The sequence below is a fragment of the Mycteria americana genome, chromosome 2 (genome assembly GCF_035582795.1).
Source record: "Mycteria americana isolate JAX WOST 10 ecotype Jacksonville Zoo and Gardens chromosome 2, USCA_MyAme_1.0, whole genome shotgun sequence".
NCBI lineage: Eukaryota > Metazoa > Chordata > Aves > Ciconiiformes > Ciconiidae > Mycteria > Mycteria americana.
In genome coordinates this window covers 163,817,875-163,839,849 of record NC_134366.1, presented here as the reverse complement: position 1 = coordinate 163,839,849, position 21,975 = coordinate 163,817,875, and the positions used below count along the sequence as shown (strand labels likewise).

The window sequence follows — 21,975 nt, the reverse complement described above, 5'->3', positions numbered from 1 at the left end:
AAATGAAGTCAATGTCCTTGTGTATTAAGTACTGAGTCAGGAACAACACTTTCTTAGCTGGAGTAGGATAAAAGCACGTAAAGGGAAGAAGAAATCTGAGCCCAGTATGCACTTGGGGAGCTATTTCTTCCCAGAGTCTTGATACTCTTCATACTCTTCATAGCCAAAAACATTACCTCAAAACCTGTGCATTGAATCTTCACAAAGTGAAATCCATACCATCGATCTGTAGGAATGATGAGGGTCTAGCATCAGTGGAAAGTGGCTCAGATGAAACCATGATTCATTTCAAAGCTCATATGTATTGAATAGAAACCGACAATCAGCTTCGCTGTAAAACATTGGCCTTTCAAAGCTCGGTGGTATGAGAAGTGGCAAAGAGGGTCTGGCTTTTCACAGAGGCCATATGCTTCAATTTGTTCAAAGCCGAGCAGACTGCTTAGTGGGAATGGCACTTTGAAGAGGAGGTGGTTGGGCAGTGTGCAGCCAGGTTAGCTTTGCAGCCACGCTCTGGATAACTTTTTCCCAACAAAGGAAAGAAAGGCTCTGATTCTCCTTTCATTTACACCAGTGTAAATAATGTGGACTGTGCAAGTCAGCGAAGAGGATCCAGCTTAGATGAGAGAAAGAGCTAGTCCAGAGAGAGAGAAAATTTGTCATCCTGAAACTCTGCTCTGCAGGTGTTTCTGCTATTACAGATGTCTTGTACAAAGCCCCTAGCGGCATGTAATTAAAATCCAATTGGGCCTAAGTAAGGACTGCTGTAAGAAACACAACTGCCTTCCTCCTTAGCTCACTGACGTGGTGAGTCCTCATTGCATTCTGTCAGGAGTCCCCGCAGCACTCATGGTAAATGACTGGGGAGGGATGCCTCATGCAAACTCACAAGACAAATCATATTAAAAAGTAAAAGTGAAAAAGCAAACAGCTCGACTGGGACTTGAAAGAATAATAGCTGCACTGTGTGCTTTTCACTCACAGATTAAGTTCTTACGGCTGAATGGCTGTTGGAAATACTAAGGGTTTGATCTGGCAAATCTCTCACATGCCGAATCCCTGGGAGTTGGGACCGCTCTGTCCTAACTGTGCTATTCTTACCTGCTCTTTTCACTGTATTTCTGTTTCCTTCTTACCATTGCAAGACGACAGACATACCAACAGCATATGTGGGCAAGCCCCAGCTGGCATCTTTTCCCCAAGATAGGTGCTTACTTGACACAAAAACCTGAATGATAGTTCAAATGCCCTAAAGCTGAGTATCTTACTCAGGTTCCCATCCAGGGCCCATTTCTCTTGAGAGAACTGTTCTTCTGTGCTTTGTAGTCTGGAAGCAGTTACACAACGGTTTCTGCTTGAAGGTTTCCTGTCTTGGGGAAATTACCTTTGGATAGCCATGGCCTTAGTAATGCATTCCTTTGGCCACGCATAGTTTCCTTATGCTGTATTTACACTGTGCTAACCACAGTAAAGCTGGGGCCTCTGGTCTCTGCTGCAATACACATTATTAATAACACTGAACTCTCAAATCAATTGCTAGGAAGCTAGGGCTTCCACACCTATGGGTGGTTCTATCAGTGAGCCTTCAAGAACTGGCATCACCTCTCTGGCAGGAGCCAGGCACAGGGGACGTAAAGCATGACTCATTTGCTAAGGTAACGCAGAGCATATACTGGATCCCAGCCTTCCTAAGCCTGCCATGGGGTGAACACATCCCTCTGTACAGAACCAACCAGGCAATCAAATGTTGATATATCTTATCAGCAGACCTTCAAGAAATGCATGTCCGAAACATTAGCAAAGCCTCCATCCTATCTCATTCTTCCCACTTTATTTGCTGTCCCCTACTGAGACATTCAGCTATGGTGACCAGGGAGGCAGAGCTGAAAACCCACCCAGAGCCCTGTCCTGTGCAGATAGGCAGGGTTGGCAGTGTGCGTGTCCTAGCCTGTTCCATACTGACCTACTGCTGTGATGAAACCTTGCACCTCTGGCCCTTTTGGGTTTTGTAATTAAAGGGCCTAATTTCACTGGAGGTGTTGGTGGGGGGGATGATGTGGTACTAACAAAAGGTCCGAATAGCTATTCCCTAGGCTCTTTCAACCTGAGCAGCTATCAGAGCTGTGTGTAGCTTTCTGGAAAATAGGCCCATCACCTGCCAGTGATGGTTATCCTCATTCCTCAACACTTTTTTCTGGTGTTTGGGGAGAGGCAGAACATTCCAGACCCCCAGTTCCCCTTACTGGGTCCAGCCCCACCCTTCAAGATCCAGTCTGCATGTGCTTGCACTCAGCTCAATGTCAGAATTGCCATCACCATTAGCAAACTCTGCACCAGATGGACACTGAGACCTTCTCCACTCATTTTTGTGTGCTTACAAAATATCTTCCTGCACTTAAAACTAGATTACCCTAGCACTTCTTTTCTTTAAAGACCAGATCTCAAGGCTTCTATCTGTGCTGACAACACATCCTGTGCTAGTTTAAGAAGCACAGAAACTGTGCTAGTTTCAGGGGGACTGCTCTGTGCTAATGAATGTACCAGCATCTAGCTTAAGGTTTTTAGTCTTCAGAAATTGCCTGCAGCAAGGTCCCCATGCTCTGTCCTTCCCACGATCCCCCGCTCTCTGAAGGAGAGAAGCTGTCCTCTGCCCATGAGGTCCTGCTGCAACTCCTCCAGTCAAGAACACTTCTGCAAGAGAAGCTGGTCATGAAAGTCACCTTGTGCATCCTCTTTGTCACTTGCCACCATGTACCTCAGAATCCTGTCTTGTACAAAATCCAAGGTCCTAATGTAACTCTAGTTTAAAGCCATAAAAGATTTTTTTTTAAACTGGTGAGTAAGCATTCATCAGAAAATGAAATGATGTTGGGAGAAAGTGAGTGTAGGATCTACCCTTATTTTAAAATTCAATTAGCAGCACAACCATGATGAACAGCCCTGTGGTTATGTAGATTTAGTAAAGTCATTAAGATCTCAGATTACATGTGGTGCTATTTCCCCTTACTCTCCCTTTTGCTGCCCCCAGCAATCCTGCCTGTTTTCAGCCTATCACAATACAAACAGAAACAAATCACCAGGGGTTAAACAGCCTAAATTGGATTACAGTCACACTGTTCAGAAAATAGAGTATTGCTGGTAATTGCATTCCATTGAATAAATATCTCTACATTAGTTTACATCACATTAGTATTCTGACAATGATTATTCTCAGTGTAATTTGCCTGTCCAAGAATAAGTGTAACACAGAGCTCAGAATCCAAACAATTGATGTGTTCTGAGTGCCGGTATTTGTTTTAAAGATTAAACAGCATCCTGGTTGGACAGTAATAAAATTTTAGATCAAAAAAATCCCAGACCCTTCTTCTTTCAATCCTGCTGAAGAGTTATGAGACAAATAACTCAAGGCCCAAACTTGTTCCTGCTGAAGTCAGTAGGAGTTCTGCTAATCTCTCTTGCTTCAGGACCCTCAAAATTTCTTTTATTTATATCACAGTAGCCTCCTAAATTTGCTGGTTCCAAAATATTTATGGATAGTCTGTGATGCCTACTTTGATATCAAAGAATTCCAGTCTAAAATGGGGCTGGCACTGTTAGGGGTAAATTTTACCCTTGATCACTTCTCAGGTATTTCATTCCGGCTTCTAGATAACAGCTTGTCCTAGTCAGAAGTCTCCATACCTCTCTCCCCACCAGCCAGCTTTACAGCAACCACTGACTGCAGTCTCCAAGCAGTTCACTGAGATGATCATCAACCACTTTGATTTTGTTCAGTGCCTGCTGTTCTTCACTTTCTCAGGGAAAGAGGCAATGCCCTGACAGGCAGATAAAAAAGGATATAAAACAATAAAGGTAAAGAGCAATTTAGCCAGGTACTTCTGTAAGCTTCATTGGATCACAGGAGACACATCTCAAGTTTCTCAGTTTCTTTGTTCTTCCAGCTGACTTTGTCTCTGAGACCTCTGATGTTACCCAGGGGAGTTTAAGGACCTCCAGCTCAGTGGGCCGGCTGTCTTGCAACCATGGGCATCACCAGTGTTCATGGGACAGCAGGCTCTGGTGTGGAGCTAAGAAGATAAGAGAAGGCAGGGGTAAACAGTGGCAGTTAGATAGACAGAAATACCACTTTATTCCCTGCTGTCAGGCTCAAGAATAGCCACACTACCCCACCAAGCACATTTCTTAATGCAGCCCATAGTCCTCCCTTGAAGGAAATACCCAATGGCTGGATATCTTACACTGGAATTTTTACTAATTATTCCTTTCCCTTGCCATAGGTCCAGTAATTAAAAATGCCCCAGGAGAACTACACCATCCTTTTCTGTCAGCCACTGAGCAGCAGCACAAGCTGCAAAAGATGTGGAGATTCAATAGTACTGTGTGACTGTCCCAAGTGCCTATCATCTCATCTGCCACGTCAGAATGTTCCAGACATTGACGTTTCCATGTTTCCAGAATATCTTAGTGATGATGACTTCTTATGGCAGTACTTTGCATAGAAAAAGTTTTGGGGAAGAGATGTCACTTTTCTTGCATAAAATAACAAAGACTGTGAAGGCAAAGGAAGAGGGGATTGACATGAAAGAACAGAGCTGAGTGTGATGATCAAGACTTGAATTAGCTGCACCTGTATAAGTATAAAGTTGAGAAACTGGTCATTGTTTACAATCTGAACATAATATTTGAATAAGGCTATCAATAATGGACAGCTGCTGGGAGGCAAAACCTACCATGGCTGGCATTTTCCAAAGAATTATGGGACCTTGGAGTCCAATTTCCACAGGCCTCCAGCCTGTAATCTTGTTGATAAATCACTTGCATATGTAGGACTTGATGCTAAACATTGAGAACAACCCACACTTTACTGCCAGTACTAAGTACATAAGAGAGGAACAAAACACGCTGCAACAACTGTTATGAAACTGGAAAGTGGGAGCAGTACAGGGCTGCATGAAGACAAAATACAACAAGGAACCCAGCACTTTAGCTCTTTTCCTGGCAGCTGACACCATATATGCCAAAGACAGAAAGTGGCTGTAGGCAGTGGTGACTGTCTGAAAAACAGTCATGGGACAGAGCGCCATGCAATCACTTTCAGTAATATCTTATTTTGGTGTCGCTGGTGGAAAGATCTTGCAAAAATATTGCTATTTGTTGGCATCATGCATGATCTGAGAAAGTCAGATGGGAGAGGGATAGACAGAGGCCATTACAGTAGGCTCCATCCAGGCACAGGCACCACAAGAGCCTTTTTGCACTACAGAAACAGATCACAGTGTCTGGAATCTGGCAGGCACAGGGAGGACTGGCCAAGAGGACTAAGGTTGGTATGCTAATGGCAATGCTGCCTGAGGCACCAGCACCGCACCCTTAAACTTTTCAGAACATGAATATCCATTACTTATTGCACATTTTGTTTGTAAGTACATCTCGAGCTCAAGCCAGGGACATGTATCTGAGACTGGAGGAAATGTTCTCCACAGTCATGGTTCTACCTTCTGCCAGGTCTCAAAAGAGATAAAGCAATCCCACAATCTCTGTGAACACCAGCAGAAGATTCCTCTCTTCATTTAAGCAAAGGGCTGGATATCCCCTACTGAAGTAATTCCACCAATCTCCTTCTGCTGAAATTTAGCACAAGTCAGCCCAGTGATGATGATAAAAGCTGGGGCCATGCTTCCCAGAATGGTGGATAATGCAGCACTAATTCATCCTGGTTTTTAAAGGGGAGAGCTAATAACTTTGGTCAGGAATTTACGCAAAATGAACTTAGGGCACTGACCCAAGACACAGCAATTTGGAAGCTGGAGGAGAGATAAACAGAACCTATTACATGGCAGCAGCATTTAACCATAGCGAGAATGCTGATATCTGACATCTGAGTCTTGGCTCAGTAGCTACAGATATCATAAAACCACCATGTGCAATTAGACACAATCTGTGATGTGTATTTCATAATAAGGCCAGAAGTACCACAGCACGGTTACTGACTTCATTCACAAAGTACAAGCACAATCTTTCCAGGTCACAGTTAAGGTCATTGTCTAGCAACAGCAAAAAATTTTCTGTTTCCTAACAGGTATTTACAATCTTCCCAAGGCTGAGTTAATTAGTCAGATTTTATTTTGCTTATGACATTAACCTTGGGGGGGAAAAAAACAACACAGAAAGAAAGTGGGAAAAAATTCCTGCTCCAGAAAAGCAAATCCCATAAATCTGATCATGGTGCATTTTTTATTAGTATGCAAAAATAAATGACATTCTAAATGTCTGCTGAATCATGGTAGCTGTTTTTCCTATATGCATTTAAAACAGCCTAAAAACCATGATACGTTACTGGTAAGTACTGCTTTTCTTTTTTTCCCTATGAGTTACAAATATAAAAATTTAGATCTGACCCCTCCTTCCCCAAAGCCATTATTAAAATCACATGCAAAACTGATTGTACTGGAAGCACAATTTACTTGAAGCACCTTCGCTCCACTTGGCTAAAGAAAGAACAATAATCCATGTGCTGGACTCTGCTTATAAGCCATTTCTAAGAAACAAATACCTTAATCTTAGCAACAACAGGGTTTGGTATTTCCAACCAGAAGCTTTTAACAGAGAAACCTTTTTGGAAAAGTTAAAACCTAAGCAATCAACTTTTCAAAGCCTCTTTTGTAGAATGAATAAGGCTAGCTTCAAGAAAGCTAGAGGACCCCAGACATGCATGGCACTCAGTGACTTCATTCCAGCATGGAAGATGCTACCCGGTCGCCCTTTCCCACAAGCACTGAATACAGCAGTACCAAAAAGACCATATTCCTTGAAAGCCAAGCTCTCACAGTCTTGCTTACAAGAGTAGCACCTTCTCACAATCCTGTTTAGATCAGTAAAGAATGGAGGCAACCTCTGGCTTTAAGGTGTGCATTTATTTGGGATTTGTAATGCACATCTTTCATAAGACCTGATGCTGCAGTCATTTTAGTACTGTGTTGAGCTTGGGTTTTGGACTTCAGCCCATCAGTACTAATATGTCAGAATTTCTAATGGGGAAAGGAATTCATGAAACCCTTGACCAGAAGAGCATCGCTGCTCAAGCCTGTCAGTCCCATCACAGAGCAGTGACAAGGTCCCCTGGGTACAACTGCAAAGTAACTAAGAGGGTGCTATTCACTATGGATAGGGGGCACACACAGTCCTACGAAGTACATACAGCTAGGGAAGAACCAGGGAAGCAGTTTTGTGATTTGTCATCTGTTCAGACGACCCAGTGTATCTGCAAGGATAAGAAAAGTTATTTTTCTCAGGCATCCATAGACAGAGACATTTCCAGGCAGAAAACTGTTTCTGCCTTTGAAGTCCAGGAAAATCGGAACTTAAGTATTTAGGCAAGGAGAACCTCGAGGGGTTTTATCTCTTCATGTAGTTTTAAATCAAGCAGTAGATTTTATCTAGTTCTTACTGAATCAGACTCCAGGATGGAGTTGAAAGAAGCTGTAAATTGGATTCACTGGATCTAGTAGGCATTATTAATAAGCAGATCTACTGTGTCTTGTGAGAATCATAGAATCATAATTTGGGCTGAAAGAGACCTGCAGAGGTCATCTAATCCAACCCTCTGTGCAAAGCAGGTCTACTTAGACCAGGTTGCTCTGGGATGTATCCAGTCCAGCCTTTAACACTTCCAAAGGTGGAGATTACACAGCGTCTCTGGGAAACTTATTCCACTATTTGACTACCCTTTTGGTAAAAAAAAAAAAAATTCTTAGTATTTAAAATGGAATTTTCCAGATTCTAACTTGTTGGAAACTGTTGGCTCTGTCACTGTCCTTCTCGCACTGGGGAGCCCCAAACTGAAGCAGCACTCCAGATGCAATCTCACAAGTACTGAACAGAGGGGAAAAGATCACTTCACTGGACCTGCTGGCTACACTCTTATTAATACAGCCCAGGATGCAGTTGGCCTCGCAAGGACATGCTTGAAATATGGCTATTATATGGCTTTAATGAGTCTGCACTGGAAACCCAGAACTGGCAATGTTTCCCTTCTATGCTTATAAAAGAAGGTGCAACTGAGACGCTAAAAGGCCTCGAATTGTTCAAAGTTCCTCATGGATGAACAGTGAAATGAAAAAACAGAAAAGGAATGACATTTCACAAGACTTGTGAATCTTGCTGTTTCATTAATACACAAAACTGTTCTGTGTGACGTAAAAGGCACATGGAAGAACTTCTTTAGAGGATCCAAAATCAGACTAATTTATCATTTTTCCTGTTCTAACCAAGCTACAGTTCATGACATCTTATCCTGAAGACATTACCTTCGCCTGGATTTTATTGTTAGACCTTTGAACAAAGAAATGGCACAGACTGTAGGAATTGTTTTGCCTGATCTTCTACTCTATACCAGCAAAATAACACTGTCCTGCTTCTGATTAGATACTCCTAGGATGAGTAGACTGTAAATGCTAAAAAGGGAGAATATCCAGAAGAATTAGACGGTTGAATCAGGGCATCCCTGGAAGAGCACGATGCACGCAACTTCATTCATCTCCCCTTAAAGTCCGTTGGAGCCTCGCCCTCAACTTAACTATGAATTGGATTTAGTTTATAACATCAGATGAAGGATATTTCAGGTGAAAAAATGGGAATCTGCATCTTCCTTAGAGAAGTGGCTTTATATTGCTCGTTCTAACACAAAAGCTGCTCTGCAAAATGGTTTTTCATTGAAATCACTTTGAATTTGATGCAGTGGAGATTTAAGCTGATTGTTGCAGACACGTACTACAGTAAGTGTTTTGGTCCCTTGGCATGGTAGCTTTGCTACTTTCCAAAAAATAGTGTGTTCATATTTTCCCCTACAGATGATTTATCTTTACCCACAGCTTTGCTCATAGTGTTATCTCCTTCATGTGGAAGCATAAAACACTTAAATCAGAGCAAGAGAACACCATGCTGCACAGAAAGAGCCAAGAAAAGGGATTTGGTGTGGAGCTGACAACTTTAACATATACAGGGACTGTCTGAAATTAAGCACTGCCTGTAAGCATGAGTGTCAAGCCCAGTCTGCAGCTGGTATCACATGTGAGGATGGAAAGCATCATCCAACTGCTTTGAGTGCTGCTGAGTTGAGACGAGTTCAGAGCCCTGCCCTGAGCCTCCCTCCTATGCTCTGACAGCCGTGGAGGAGGATGAACTGGAATGGCCAAGGGGCTTCCCTGCAGCAGCTGATACGATCGCATCAGACTCCTGCCTAGCTGACAGCCCAGGGAAGGAAAGAGGGGAGGGAGGGAAAGGAAAAAAAAAAAAAAAGGGGGTAATGAAATAGCAATGAACAGTACATTGCTCACGCTGTCCTCTTTCCCCAGTTGGAATCAACCCACATAACCAGGCAGGAGAACATCTGTCTCCAGAAAGGCAAACACATACAGCTGTCAGTTCTAACAGGTATTAAAGTCATTATTATGAGCACACACATCATTATCCAGAGAGCACTTTATAAATCCAACCCAGCAGTGCCATCCAGCAGGCCAGAAGCTTTCTTGACAGTAGATTCTACTAGGAATATGATTTTCATCTAACTTGTTCACAGGATTGAAGGAATAACCATCTGCTCCTTGCTCTCCTCCCACAGGCACTAACAGAAAGGGCTTAGTGGAAGACAAGGATAATACCGATGCTTTCTTAAACAAGAAGCACAGTGGCATTTCCTCATGCTCAGCACAGTGGCATTTCCTCATGCTCATGTGCTTTCTGCAAAGGGGCAGCAATTTTTTAACACAGCAGCCACTGTGCCTGCTATTTGTCTACAAAGCTGAGCAGGTTGTCTCAAGGCGTGCGTTTAACCAAGGTGGAAAACGGTTCTCGGTTGCAGGCAGTAATGAGCGAATCCATGGGAGTGACTTCAGCCTGCCTAGGCTCAGCTGGTCCCCTGCAGCCTCCGAGGTCTCAGCAGCATCATTAGTGAGTTACGGGAGAGGGATGCTTGCAGCCAACTGCAAATCACCTCCGTGGAAGGTGTTTGGCGTGCGTGCTGCCAGTAGGTCGCTGCACGTTGTTTCCAGAGGCAGGTCTAGGTAAGGAGTCAAGGACCTCCCTGAGCGCTGTGGACATCAGCAAGCTTATTCAAATTCGGACACTCCTACTGCTTAGAAAAATGTAGCACCTACCTAGCGATTTTCCTCTCTGTCTCCGTGGGCCTTGTTAGAGCAAGCGCTCTGAGGACCTCAGGACCTTAATGGGTTTATTTATCTTTGCAGCATTTCAGTGCAACAGGTAGGAGTGGCTTCTATTCACAAATGGAGACCAGAGGCCTGAAAGCATAGATCCTCCCATTTCACTTCTTTAAAAGTCTGAACTCATTGCTAAAGCACCCTTGGTGCTCTCAAGAGCGTCATCCTGCTCTCACCCAACGTTGCTGGAGCCTCAGTCTGCTGGGGGGGTGTGCAAAGCTGCCTCAGACTGATGCAACCTCCAGCCCATGAGCTTACCCGAGCCCTGCCTCAACACTAACGCCCCAGAGCAGATCCTTCAGCTGCCTGTTCCCTCCTTGTCTTGCTCAGCAAATCCCTGTCCCCTCAGTGTACTCATAACACACCTGGGGCAGACGCAGGTTCACTCTGTGCATCCATCTGTGGTGAGGGCTGTGGGTGACAAGAAATGCAACGCGAGGCTCGTGAGAGCTCCACACGGAGGGCAAGCTGTGCACCGTTCCCTTTCCACCTTCCACCCACACACCGCGAACCAGGTTAGCCCAAGGCCTTCCCCGGTGCAGGTGGCTGTGTACAAACCCCACAGCTGCTCCCCCTGCGGCACTGCAGCCTCAGCAGTTGAGACCAGCAAGGGGATGAGTCCTGCTCTGCTGGATTTGGAACAGGTCCAGCAGAAAGCCCTAAACATCACCTTCGCAGGTGGTTTGAGGCTTTGTATCTCTGTTGCTTTCCATTGGCTGGGGAAGAAAACTATTAACCTGTTTCCCAATCTAATGGGTGAATGACAAGGTGGATTACCCACCCAACTTCTGCTCCTCTACCCTGCCATGGACCTGCAGAGATGGTTGTGGGGAGCAGCTGTGGCCAGCCCTTCTGTGTCAAATCAGCAAGCATCCAAAGAGGGATAAAGATAGCAGACCCCACAGATCCCCAGCTGTGTTACCACTTTGTGGATGGCCACATGCTCTGACATGATCAGTCTCATATTCTGGCACAGACACCACCGGCGTCACAGAAGGAGCCACTTTGCTCAGTGGTTCCTCTGTTCCTCCCCATTTAAAATGGAGGCATGAGCATGTAGTCATAGAATCATAGAATGGTTGGGGTTGGCTGGGGCCTTAAAGATCATCTAGTTCCAACCCCCCTGACCTGGGCAAGGACACCTTCCACTAGACCACATTGCTCAAAGCCGCATCCAACCTGGCCTTGAACACTTCTGGGAATGGGGCATCCACAACTTTTCCGGGTAACCTGTAGTCACATCATTGATTTGCTGGAAGGAGTGATGTGTTTACCTCACATTACTTTTAATGCTTAAATGTTTTATTAGCAGCATGACAATGGCCAAAGAAAAGACTCCTTCACTTTACTAATGGCTTCTGCCTAGGTATTGCACACCAGGAGCAATCATCATAAGTTTCTCCACTGAAGGCAGCAGTCCCACCCTTTCCTGGCTGCATATGAAAGGACACACTGTGCTACCAAGGCAGCCAGCAGTCCAGTGACGTGCTAAAAGACACATAAAAGTAGGATTTTCTGGGGGAGAAGCTCAGCATGAGAGAGAGATGAGAGATGCAAGGGACTAGTAGTTCTCATGCTGGAAAGATGCATGTGCTGTGCCTCCTTCCTTGTTAAGTTATGTTTGAAATATAGTTGCTATTTTCTGGAAAAAAAAAACAGACTGCATTTTAATTAAGCTTTGCCTGCTGCTCAAGTCAGTTTGATAGCAATTCCTAAGAATCCAGGCCTCTACTGACATATGAATTACTTCATTTTCATTTGCTGGAATGCACCAATTAAAATCTCACAGTGGAAGAGCATCTTCCGAGATACAGCTTGGAGGCCTCAGTCAAAAACTCTGTGGCTTTGGCAATCTCAGCAATTTATTTTGCCATGGATCACATTTAGTCACAAATTACAATGTTGAAAGTAGTTAACAGAGCCATAAGCTTCCAGCTAGTTTTAGAAAAAACAGAGTCTGCTGATGTGATAAACATGGCAGTTAGTTAGAATTTCCCCTCTCTGTTCTCAAGATGCAGGTCTCTCTCTGATCTGCAGTTCCCCGTACTTTCAGGTCTTGGATATATGGTGGGCCACGCTACACTATATGGAATACAAAAGATCATACATTCAGAAGCACCTCTTGTTGGTGTCATCAAAGATTTACAGGCTAAATGCAGATAAAACCTTCCTGACACCAGAGGCTCATTATATCTTTCATGTTATGTCAAATATCATGAATCTCAAGTTTTAGAAATACCAAGACTCTCATGATATTTGTCAACATTTTGAGGTGCATAAATTTTCTGGTTATCTGAATTCCCAATCTCTCTCCTGGGGACACAAGCAGAGCCAGCAAGTAGTGGCAGCTCCATGCTTATTTCACACATAAGCCCAAACACAAGTCACAAACTAGTTGTGCCCCTTCCTAGGTCACTTCATAAGGCCTGGTCCAACAGAGGTGTCAGTATGGCTCTAACACAACAGAAACCAAGAGGACCTGATATCTAATAGCATCTGGGTTACATCAGTCATGCAGGATATGTGGGACCCAGAGGCCCAATGTCTTCCTGAGAAGACAGGAACAAAAGTCTTCCATGAGCACGTCCTAAAAGCAAAACTTTCAGATCTTTCTGGTGAGTCTGTCTGAATGACTCCTGATTAAGATATTGCATGATTGTGAGACATCTGAATATTCATTAGAGAGGACCTCAAAGCACTCTCATCCCCTTCCTGCATCTGATCTAAGAGCCGTTGTCATTCTTTTCTTTTTTTCCCTGACTGACTGAATGGGTATTTAATGAGCCCATACAAAGCTGAACAGCTTCAGTGGGACAGAGAGAGCATGACTTGCTCAAAAATAGCTTACAGTCTGGTGGCTTTCAGTAGTCTCCTGGGACATATCGGTTCAAGTTCCTTCAGTGAGATGAGAGACTTCAACCTTGGTCTTTCATACCCCAAGGAAGCAATCTTAAATATTAATGGTTTTTATTAACTGATGTGGCACCGTTTCCTCTTGTGTGTGAGAAACAGCCAACCTCATTAAAGCACTTAACCTTGGGGAGAGTATTAGGCTGTGTAACACGACTGAAAGGAAGCGCCATTTTCCAACAGCTGTCAGGACACTAACTCTATGTCCTATTCCCCACCAACTACCTCAGGCATGCCAGCTTTGACAAATCTCATTTTAGGTGGCATTCCTGGCTTTATAAGAACTTGGTGCCTGACTCAGGGATGCAGCTTCCATTGGAGGACAGAGAAGCAACAAATGAAATGTTACAATTCTGAATCCAAATTTCCTTGGTGGACTTAGCTATGGCTGTCATGGAAGGACACCATCTATCAAGGAGCTCTCAGGTCACATATCTCCCTCAATTAAGGGCATGATTGATTTCTACAGAACTCCATGGAAGAACTTCCATGGACTTCACTAGGAAGTGGTTTATTCCTCTGGTGCCCCTAATTCCACCATGGGGTTTAAAGCACTCTAGTTTGCTAGGTCTATAATGCAGTAGAGTGCTTACATGCCAAATGGCGCATAGTTTATCTCAGTTCTCATAAAAGTCTATTGAAAAAAGAAATGGAAGCTATTAAATAATTCAAGGGTGTCATAGCCATCAGCTGGCTGAATACCTGTGAAACACAACACGCTTACAGAACACGATACTAAACCTTGTCTTACTCATAAGCACTGCTCTCTAAGAAAAAATATAAATGTATAACAAGAAGACTTATTTCTTCTCATACTGGATATCTTTTAATAACAATAACAATGGGAACACCGCATTTCATATCCAAGTAAGGATGAATAGTGATTTCAAATCAACATCACCTTTTTAACCTCTGGATGTAAGATGTGTGCAAGGTTGAAGATAAGATAGCGTTGGAGCAACAAGATGATATAGCATTGGGACAACAAAATATCTTTGACACCTAATTCTCAAAACTAGAGAGCTTAAGTTTAAAGCAACCAGAGCTAGCACTACAAAGGTCCCTGGATCGTATCAGCTACACAGTCAGATAGACTAATAAATGCACCTGTTCCACAGATGGTCCACAGTCTCTAAGCCAAGAGGTACAGACCCCTCTGTGTTCTGTATACATCAATGGACTATATAGCCATGCAGCTTTGGGTTTCCAAGGAGCCCTGCATCATGGCGGGTTTTTTGGCCTTAAAAGGGAAATTATTATTTAGAGTGTGCGTTATGGGCAATCAAAGTCTCAAGCATCTCAAATATCCTATGAGCCATATTGCAATCCACTAGAATGGTATTTTTATGACACGAAACTGTAGACATGTGTTGCTGCACTCAACGGTAGATGGAGAGCATATGGATGTGCAAACTCAGCTGGGAAAGTGTTGGAGGGCTGTGTAGAGTGTAGAGCAGAGGGAGCCAGACCTCATGTAGATTCACCCCTGCTTCCTTGCGGTCTTTGTGGGGACTCAGATGGGGGAGTTGCCTGGACTGGACCAGCCCCACAACCACACCTGGGTTTTGTCTAGGGTGGAGTTTTCACTCCAAAAGAGAATCTACAAGGAACAAAATACTTACGCAATCTGGACAAGCAAGTGACTGGGACCTGAGAGTGACCCCAGGGAGGTACCATATTTAACAGTGTGGGCACCCCTGTTGACTTTTGGAAGTGTTCAAGCACAGCTGTAACTGCATTATCCACAGCGTTCCCTCTGTGACATGTGCATAATAGCTGAGTATCTCAAAATCGGATAACAAATGCCAGCACGCTGAGCAAGGACTCACCTAATCAAGGAGCCTCCAATAGCAAGGTCAGAGGTGTGTCTTCACCTCTGCCCTGATGTTTAGGTTCCAGACTCAGCAACCGTTCCTCCCTCCACTCCAGATCCACAGACTGGATTATCTTTAGCAGATAAGTACCAAAGTAATTTTTTTCAAAAGCTATGCAAGAGGTCAATGCTCTCCTTAAAAGCACAGTCACCGACATAGCATGTGACTGCCACCAGCCCCCATCCCTTGTGCTTGTGGAGTTTAGCTGCTTTGAGGCTTAGAGGTTAAGCACGCAGAAGTTTTAAGCATCACATTTTTAGGCACCAGCCCAGGTGATATAAGTCCTTTGTGGATTTTCCACCCAATGTCTTATCTGCAGCTGCAGTGCACCATTATGTATGTGTTTTATGACACAAAAATACTTGCCCATGATTTCTGATCCTAGAAAGCAGCAGATTGATCAGAGAATGTGGATTCTGAGGAACAGTCATTGAAAGAAAACTCAAAGACATCAAAGAGATCAAAGCAGCTGACAAGGTGCAGAAAATTAAGCACTGGGGTGAGTTGAAGCAGACAGGAAAAAATGAGAGAACAAGATAGGGAGCTGCAAATAAGTGTGGATGTGCACGCACACAGGAGTGACTCCTCTGGGCAATACTGAGTTTCTGCTCCTGCACAGACACAACTTTCCACACATTGCAGCAGATTAAAAAGGAAACTTGGCCTTCAACACAGGGCTGCCAAACCATTTTAGCCAAGAAATGAAACTGCTCCAAAGACAGTAAGGTATGGTGCTTCCAATACACAGCTTCCAATACAAATGGGAGAACATGAAAAAGTCACTTTATTTCAGTCTAGCTCCTCCTTTTAGGATACTCACACCTTTACACACACCCACCCTTAATTACTGAACCAATTTCACAAAGCTCTGACTATGAAGCAGGGCCCTCTTTTGTCCAACAGCAGCTATAGAGGAGAGGAACTGAGGAGTGAAACAGGCAGTGCTGAAAAATGACATCTACATTAAACACGTTTTGGAGGTTTACTCTACTAGCCTTGGTCCAGTCCTGCGGCTGAAGTACATCTAGTTTAGCTGAGTGTGAAAGGAATGTGTGTGCATTGTTTGAAACCACACCGGGATGCAAATTAAAGTGTGTGTGTGTGTGCGGCGGGTGCTTGGGAGATTCATTTCAAAAGCACACCCCTGATGTGCTTTTCAGTTCTCTAAAATGCTCCTGTAGACAGAACCACCAGGTGAATTCTAAGCAAAAAGGTCCTGATCTGGCTGCCTGTCACCCGCTGCAATTGCTTGTAGCTGCCCCACCATGCCAAGCACAGCACAGCGTGGCTCTCCCCAACCCCAGCAGCAGCTCCTCTCCCCACCCCAAAGGGCAGGTCTATATTTGAAGCTACAGAGGCGTATAATCTGATGGAAATGGTATTCTTTGAGTCCGTGGGCAGTGCCCCGCACCCCGGTAACACTACATGTGTTCCTTCATTCGCCGCCGTTTAGTGAATCCTCAGAGCAGCGGTGTGCAGTTGGGTTTATAAATTACAAGACAACAGACAAAGGGAATACATGAGACAAAATTAAAGACATTACTCGTAGCTCCCATAAATTATCTCTGTAGTCTATTTTAACAGCATGAATTTACCAGTGCGTGTTAAAATAGTACGAATAATAAACCCACCTAGTAGACTAACTAGGCATTAATGAAAAAGCAGAATATTGTCTTGCGCTCTCCAAAACACAGAAAGAAAAATATTCCCACCAGTTCTGATAATGCCTTTCCAGGGGGGAAGAATCATAATCTTCTATATTGAAAAAGAAAGTGATCTCTTGGAGTCGGAAAGGAAAGACATTAATAAAACTAATTACACTCTCCGCTCATGGAGGAATCGAAGGCACTAAGTCAGCCCAAGAGAGGCTGACTTAGATTTTGTTCGCTTTACAACTTCCCTGTTATTGTTTGCGGCCCCAAGGAGGCACCTCCCGGCGCCTCACCGCCCCGGGGGGGAGCGGGGCGATTCCCACGGCCCCGCTCCGAGGCTTTGCATCGCCTCTCGGTGCCGTCCCGGGCAAACTCCGGCTCCCAGTTACTCCCCCCTGACCAAACCGGCGGGTTGGGCTGCCTTACGGCACCGTTCTCTTAAAGGGGCCGCGTGTGAGCGAGTTTGTGCGTGAGTGTGTTGTACGCCCGCTCCCGCTGCCAAGCGCCGCGAAGAGCTTTGCAGCCGCGGCGCCGGGAGCCCTGCCGCCCGACCTCCGCCTGCAAATCAGCCTCGGCGGGGAGCAAAGCGCTTGGCATGTAGGAGAGAGGAGAGGGAAAAAGGTGCGGGGAGGAGGAAGGGGAGGGGGAGGAAGAAGGAGAGGGAAAAGGAAAAAAAAAAAGGGGGGGGGGAAAAAAGAGCTGCCTCTTTAAATGCTGGAGGCTGAGCCCTCGCCGGGGCGTCTGCAGCCGGATCCAACCTCCCTCCCCTCGGCCGTGCCTCTCCGGCGCTTGTTGCACAGCCCCGGTGCCGGCAGTGCGGCGCTCGGGCGCTGCTGCTGCGCGGGGAGCGCGGAGCGGGGCCGGGGCCATGATCCAGCCGCGCTGCGCGCCCGCCCCCCCCCGCCGCCGCGCCGCCGCCCGCTCGCCCTAGAGCCGCTCCCGGCGCCGCGCAGCCTTCCCTCCCCGCCGGGTAAGTTTGCAGCCGCCCGGTGCCGCGGGCGGGCGCGGGGGGGAGGCGCACCTGGCCGGCGGCCCGGCTCAGCCCGGCTCGGCTCGGCTCGGCTCGGCACGGCGGGCAGGTGCGCGCCCGTGCGGCTCTCGGGGGGCGCAACTCGGCTGTCCGCAACTCGGAGCTCCAGACCTCCCCCGGCGTTTGCAGCCCTCCTCTAATAGGTGACTGGGTGCCTGCCCGCTCCCCTGGCGGCTCCTGCGCCTTCCTCCTCCTCCTCCTCGCTGCCGCCTAACAGGTGGCGGTGCCGCCTCGCCTTCCTCCGTGCAGGTAGGGGGGTCCGCACGCCCCTGCGGCCACCGCTGCCCCTTCCCGAGGGGCTCTGGCAGCCCCCGGGGGCTCTCGCAGGGGCTGTGTAGCAGCGGGGAGAGATGGGGTGCGTGTGGGGGGGAAGCCGTGCTCTGCCACCCCGCTGTTTCTCTGGAAGCCGCTCACCCCCTGCCTGCCTTCATGGCCCCGCCGTGTGTCTGTCGTTGCAGCGGGCATGGGGAACCAGGTGGAGAAGCTGACCCATCTGAACTACAAGGAAGTTCCCACGGCCGACCCGACAGGTATGGACAGAGATGAAGGGCCCAGGATCGGGGTCTCCTACATCTTTTCGAATGACGATGATGAGCTGGAGCAGCAGCAGGATTCAGCGCATGACCTGGGAGGTGAGCACCCTGCTCTGCAGCCCTACGATCCCCAGCTGCATGAGGTGGAGTGCTCTGTCTATTACCGGGATGAGTGTATTTACCAGAAGAGCTTTTCTGAGGAGGACATGCTGCCGGAGGAGGGTGATGAAGGAGGTGGGGGGCACCTGAGCACCTACACCCCAGAGAACCTGCTGAATAGGTGCAAACCAGGTGACCTGGTGGAGTTCGTGTGCCAGGCCCAGTATCCGCACTGGGTGGTCTATGTCGGGGATTTTCAAGTTGTGCACCTGCACAGGCTGGAGGTGGTGAACAGCTTCCTCACCGACGCCAGCCAGGGCAGACGGGGCCGCATTGCCAACCAGCTGTATCGCTACAAACCCCTCAGCCCGGCCGTGGTGGTGCGCAACGCCCTGGAGCAGGTGGGTTGCAAGGACCGGGACTTGAGCTGGAGAAACTCTGAGTGTTTCGCTGCCTGGTGCCGGTACGGCAAGCGGGAGTTTAAAATCGGCGGGGAGCTGCGCATAGGCAAGCAGCCCTACCGATTGCAGATCCGGCTGGGTGACAAGCGCAGCCACACGCTGGAGTTTCAGAGCCTGGAGGATCTGATTATGGAGAAGAGGAGAAATGACCAGATTGGTAGGGCTGCTGTGATCCAGGAGCTCTCCAGCCACCTGCAGGCTGCAGAGGAGGAAGAAGAGGAGGAGGAGGAAGACCATCATCATCATCCAGGTGCTCAGACTGCTGTGGAGTAGCAGCCTCAGCACCACTAGGCTGATTAGCCTGGGTGATGGGGATTAAAACTGAAGGCTGCGAAATTGAGCTGTTATAAACCCTTTGGGCCGCTTCGGTGCAGCTTCATTCCAATCACATGCGAAAGAAAGGGGGAAAGCTGATTAAGTGTCTGTGCTTTAGTGCTTAACTCCTTCTGTGCTTGATGATAAAACTACTGACTTACTTGTAGAGGATAAAACTCAGGGCAATTCTACCCCTCTCCACTTCTTTCCCTTCCTCTCTGCCCTCTTTGTGTGCATAGCCTTTCCCTTAACCATCTGCCAGTAGGCCTGACCGTACAAGATGCTAAATGCCTTTGACATCTACTTATCAGCAGAAGTTAAGAGTATTTAATACTATTAAGAAGGAGCCAACAACTTTCAGGACGTGACCAGGTAGCTCTGAGTGTGCGATTACTTGGTAGCTGAGAAGCACGAAGATACTGTTTTCCCTTCTCTGTCCGTGTTTCTCTTCAGTTGTGGCTCCTGTTGGTATTGCAACAAGCTGCTTGCTTGCCTGGTGCAAGGCTTCATGGATTGGTAGCCAGCCCCCTGGAAGGTGTAAAGGAGAAATCACCACTAATTTCAATGAAATGGGTTTGATGTGCCTGGTGCCTTCTTAATTGATAGGAACTTGCAGATGGGCTGGGGGAGCTCCTCCTTTGTTGTCAGTGTCTGGCTTTGAGCACAGAAGATGTATTTATTGCTGACTGGTCCCAGGGAAGGAGAAAGTTTGCAACCCTGATTAAGGAGTCTGCGCACTGGCGTGTGCTGGGACTCTTACAGGCAGATACCGAGCTATGGCAGTGCTCGTTACAGGCTGCCTGGCTTCCCCTAAAACAAATGGCAGAGCTCCCGATTACATCTGTGGTACACATCAAGGTAGTAGAAGCAGGTTGCTTATGTGCAAGAGTATGTTTTGAGTAAGCTGTACCTTGAGAGGGTGGCCTCTTCGTCGGGTGCTCCTGGCTTTGAGCATGTCACAGGTTCTGCACCACAGTAAACACAGCTGCGATGGGAAGTGATGGGAGGGAGCACGGGCTGGATGGCATCGCAGGCAGGGGGTTTTGGGTGTTCCTTTTTCCCTTCCTTACCACAAAGCAATTTCCTCTTCATTAGGGATTTAATGTTTCCTTTTTTGCTAGTTTTTATGGTATGCAGCTGAGCGATAGCATTAGAGAAAGGGAGAGGACATGCCTCCAAAGCTGTTGCGCAAGTCCGTCATTAAACAGGAGGGGAGGGGGAGTGTGGTGCTGCCTGCCTTGAATATTCCCCGAACTTGTTTTCAGCTCTTGAACTGGTCTCCCACACAGGCAGCACTGTCAGATCTTTGTCCTGGGATCTGAAGTGTGTGAGCAAACGCTGATTTGGAGGCAGTTTCTAATGCAAAATTCCTTCCCCTTAAAGCACAATAGCGATGAGGTGAACTTGAAGATAAGCTTGAGTTCATTTAAATAATGGAAACTAAGAGTGTGGTGTAAACTTGAAGCATAGTTAATACCGTCTTCCCCACAGTTGTTTACAGTTACACCACAAATAGCAAAGTACTCTGCGTCCTTTCTGCCCCTGTGATGGGAGCAAAGTTTGTCATTTAAGAATAAGTAGATACCAGCTTTTGATTAGTTAAGACTATATGAAGCAACTTTGCCAGTATGATCCAAATAGATTGTGGTGTTGTGCTTTCTGCCTAAAATACACAAGCTAGGAAAAACCTGTGAAAGACTACTTCATCCTCACTTCAGGAGGAAAAATAACTTTTAGGGTTATGCAAATACACCATATACTGTTTCCTTAATGATGCCCAAGGAGAGTTTAACACCAAGCTCCCTTAGAATGCTATGGCTCAGGTGTCTGCACTAAGTGGGTTTTTTTTTCTCCAATATGCAATTGAGTTATTCTCAAGTTACTGTGGTTGCCAAGCAGATGTGCAACCTTGCTTTGAGAGCATAGTAACTACCCATATCTAACTGTAATAGGGTTAATATGTGGATGTCTCCACACAGGTTTTATACAAGTAGTAGTAACCACTAAAAGCTGAAATGATCACTGAAATAGTCTGAAAAAGAGTGAAGGAGAATCTCTCTGTTGTACTGACTGATATGAGACAACTGAGATTATCTAGACCATGAGTAAACGTCTGGGTATGGTTTCTTTTGTACTGAAACCTTGTACATAACAAAGTTTATTTCACTGTGTAATATAGGTATGTAAAATAATATTTTCTTACAGATATTTTTGAAAGTTAAAATAAAAAAGAATCCCTTCATAACCTTGCATTTGAAAGTAAGTTGTTATGCACATTATTTTCCAGTCCTCTGAATGGGTTTATTTTTCATTAGTGATCTAAAGTATATTCTAGGTCATAAAGTATAGGAACTGCTATAAATGTCAAATATTATGTATCTACAGGGTACTAAACAGTAAACGAGTTGTGAAAATATTTTTCCCTTGTGTCTGAAACATCAGAACTATGACACTTAGCCATTTCTCTCCTTCCGAGATACCCTGCATAGTCTGGCTTTGTTTTCTGTTCTTTTTTTTTCCACTTTTTTTTTAATAAAAAAAGGACCAAATCTGCTTGGGAATGGAGAGCAAAGCTTCTTTGACCAACTGAAATCGTGTCTTGTGCTGATCTTGGTGCTTCTCTGTACGGGTCATGCCTTTTGGGATAAATTCCCACACAGGCATAGGGCCTTAGCAAAGAATCCCAGAGCTTGCACTGCCTTGCTAGGACAGAGAGCGAAAGGGGGGGCTTGCCTTGCAGCAGAGCAGAGTCTGGCATGCATTCTGCTGTGTTAAAAACCTGTATGCTCCTCTGACACCTGGGATACAGGTGTTCAGTATTTAAAGCATAGACATTTGGAACTTTTAAATTTCTCTGCAAGCTATGTTTGGGGATTTATTCTGTCTC

General features: G+C 46.0%; 1 protein-coding gene across 3 annotated transcripts; it reads left to right on the top strand.

Annotated features, from left to right (window-relative positions):
- Positions 1 to 17,135: 17,135 nt before the first annotated feature.
- LRATD2 (LRAT domain containing 2) lies at positions 17,136 to 21,616 on the top strand. Of its 3 annotated transcripts, none has more exons than XM_075495266.1 (2): positions 17,136 to 17,271; positions 18,139 to 21,616. In XM_075495266.1, the coding sequence occupies exon 2, from the start codon at positions 18,144 to 18,146 to the stop codon at positions 19,044 to 19,046; it is 903 nt and encodes a 300-aa protein (XP_075351381.1). In that variant the 5' UTR covers positions 17,136 to 17,271; positions 18,139 to 18,143; the 3' UTR covers positions 19,047 to 21,616. The 3 variants fall into 3 exon arrangements, with proteins under 3 accessions (XP_075351381.1, XP_075351379.1, XP_075351380.1); XM_075495264.1 differs by lacking the exon at positions 17,136 to 17,271 and adding an exon at positions 17,409 to 17,620; XM_075495265.1 differs by lacking the exon at positions 17,136 to 17,271 and adding an exon at positions 17,627 to 17,929.
- Positions 21,617 to 21,975: the final 359 nt, after the last annotated feature.

Excerpts from the sequence above, each read along its gene's own strand:
- LRATD2 (XM_075495266.1), top strand. The coding sequence starts at position 18,144 with ATGGGGAACCAGGTGGAGAAGCTGACCCATCTGAACTACAAGGAAGTT.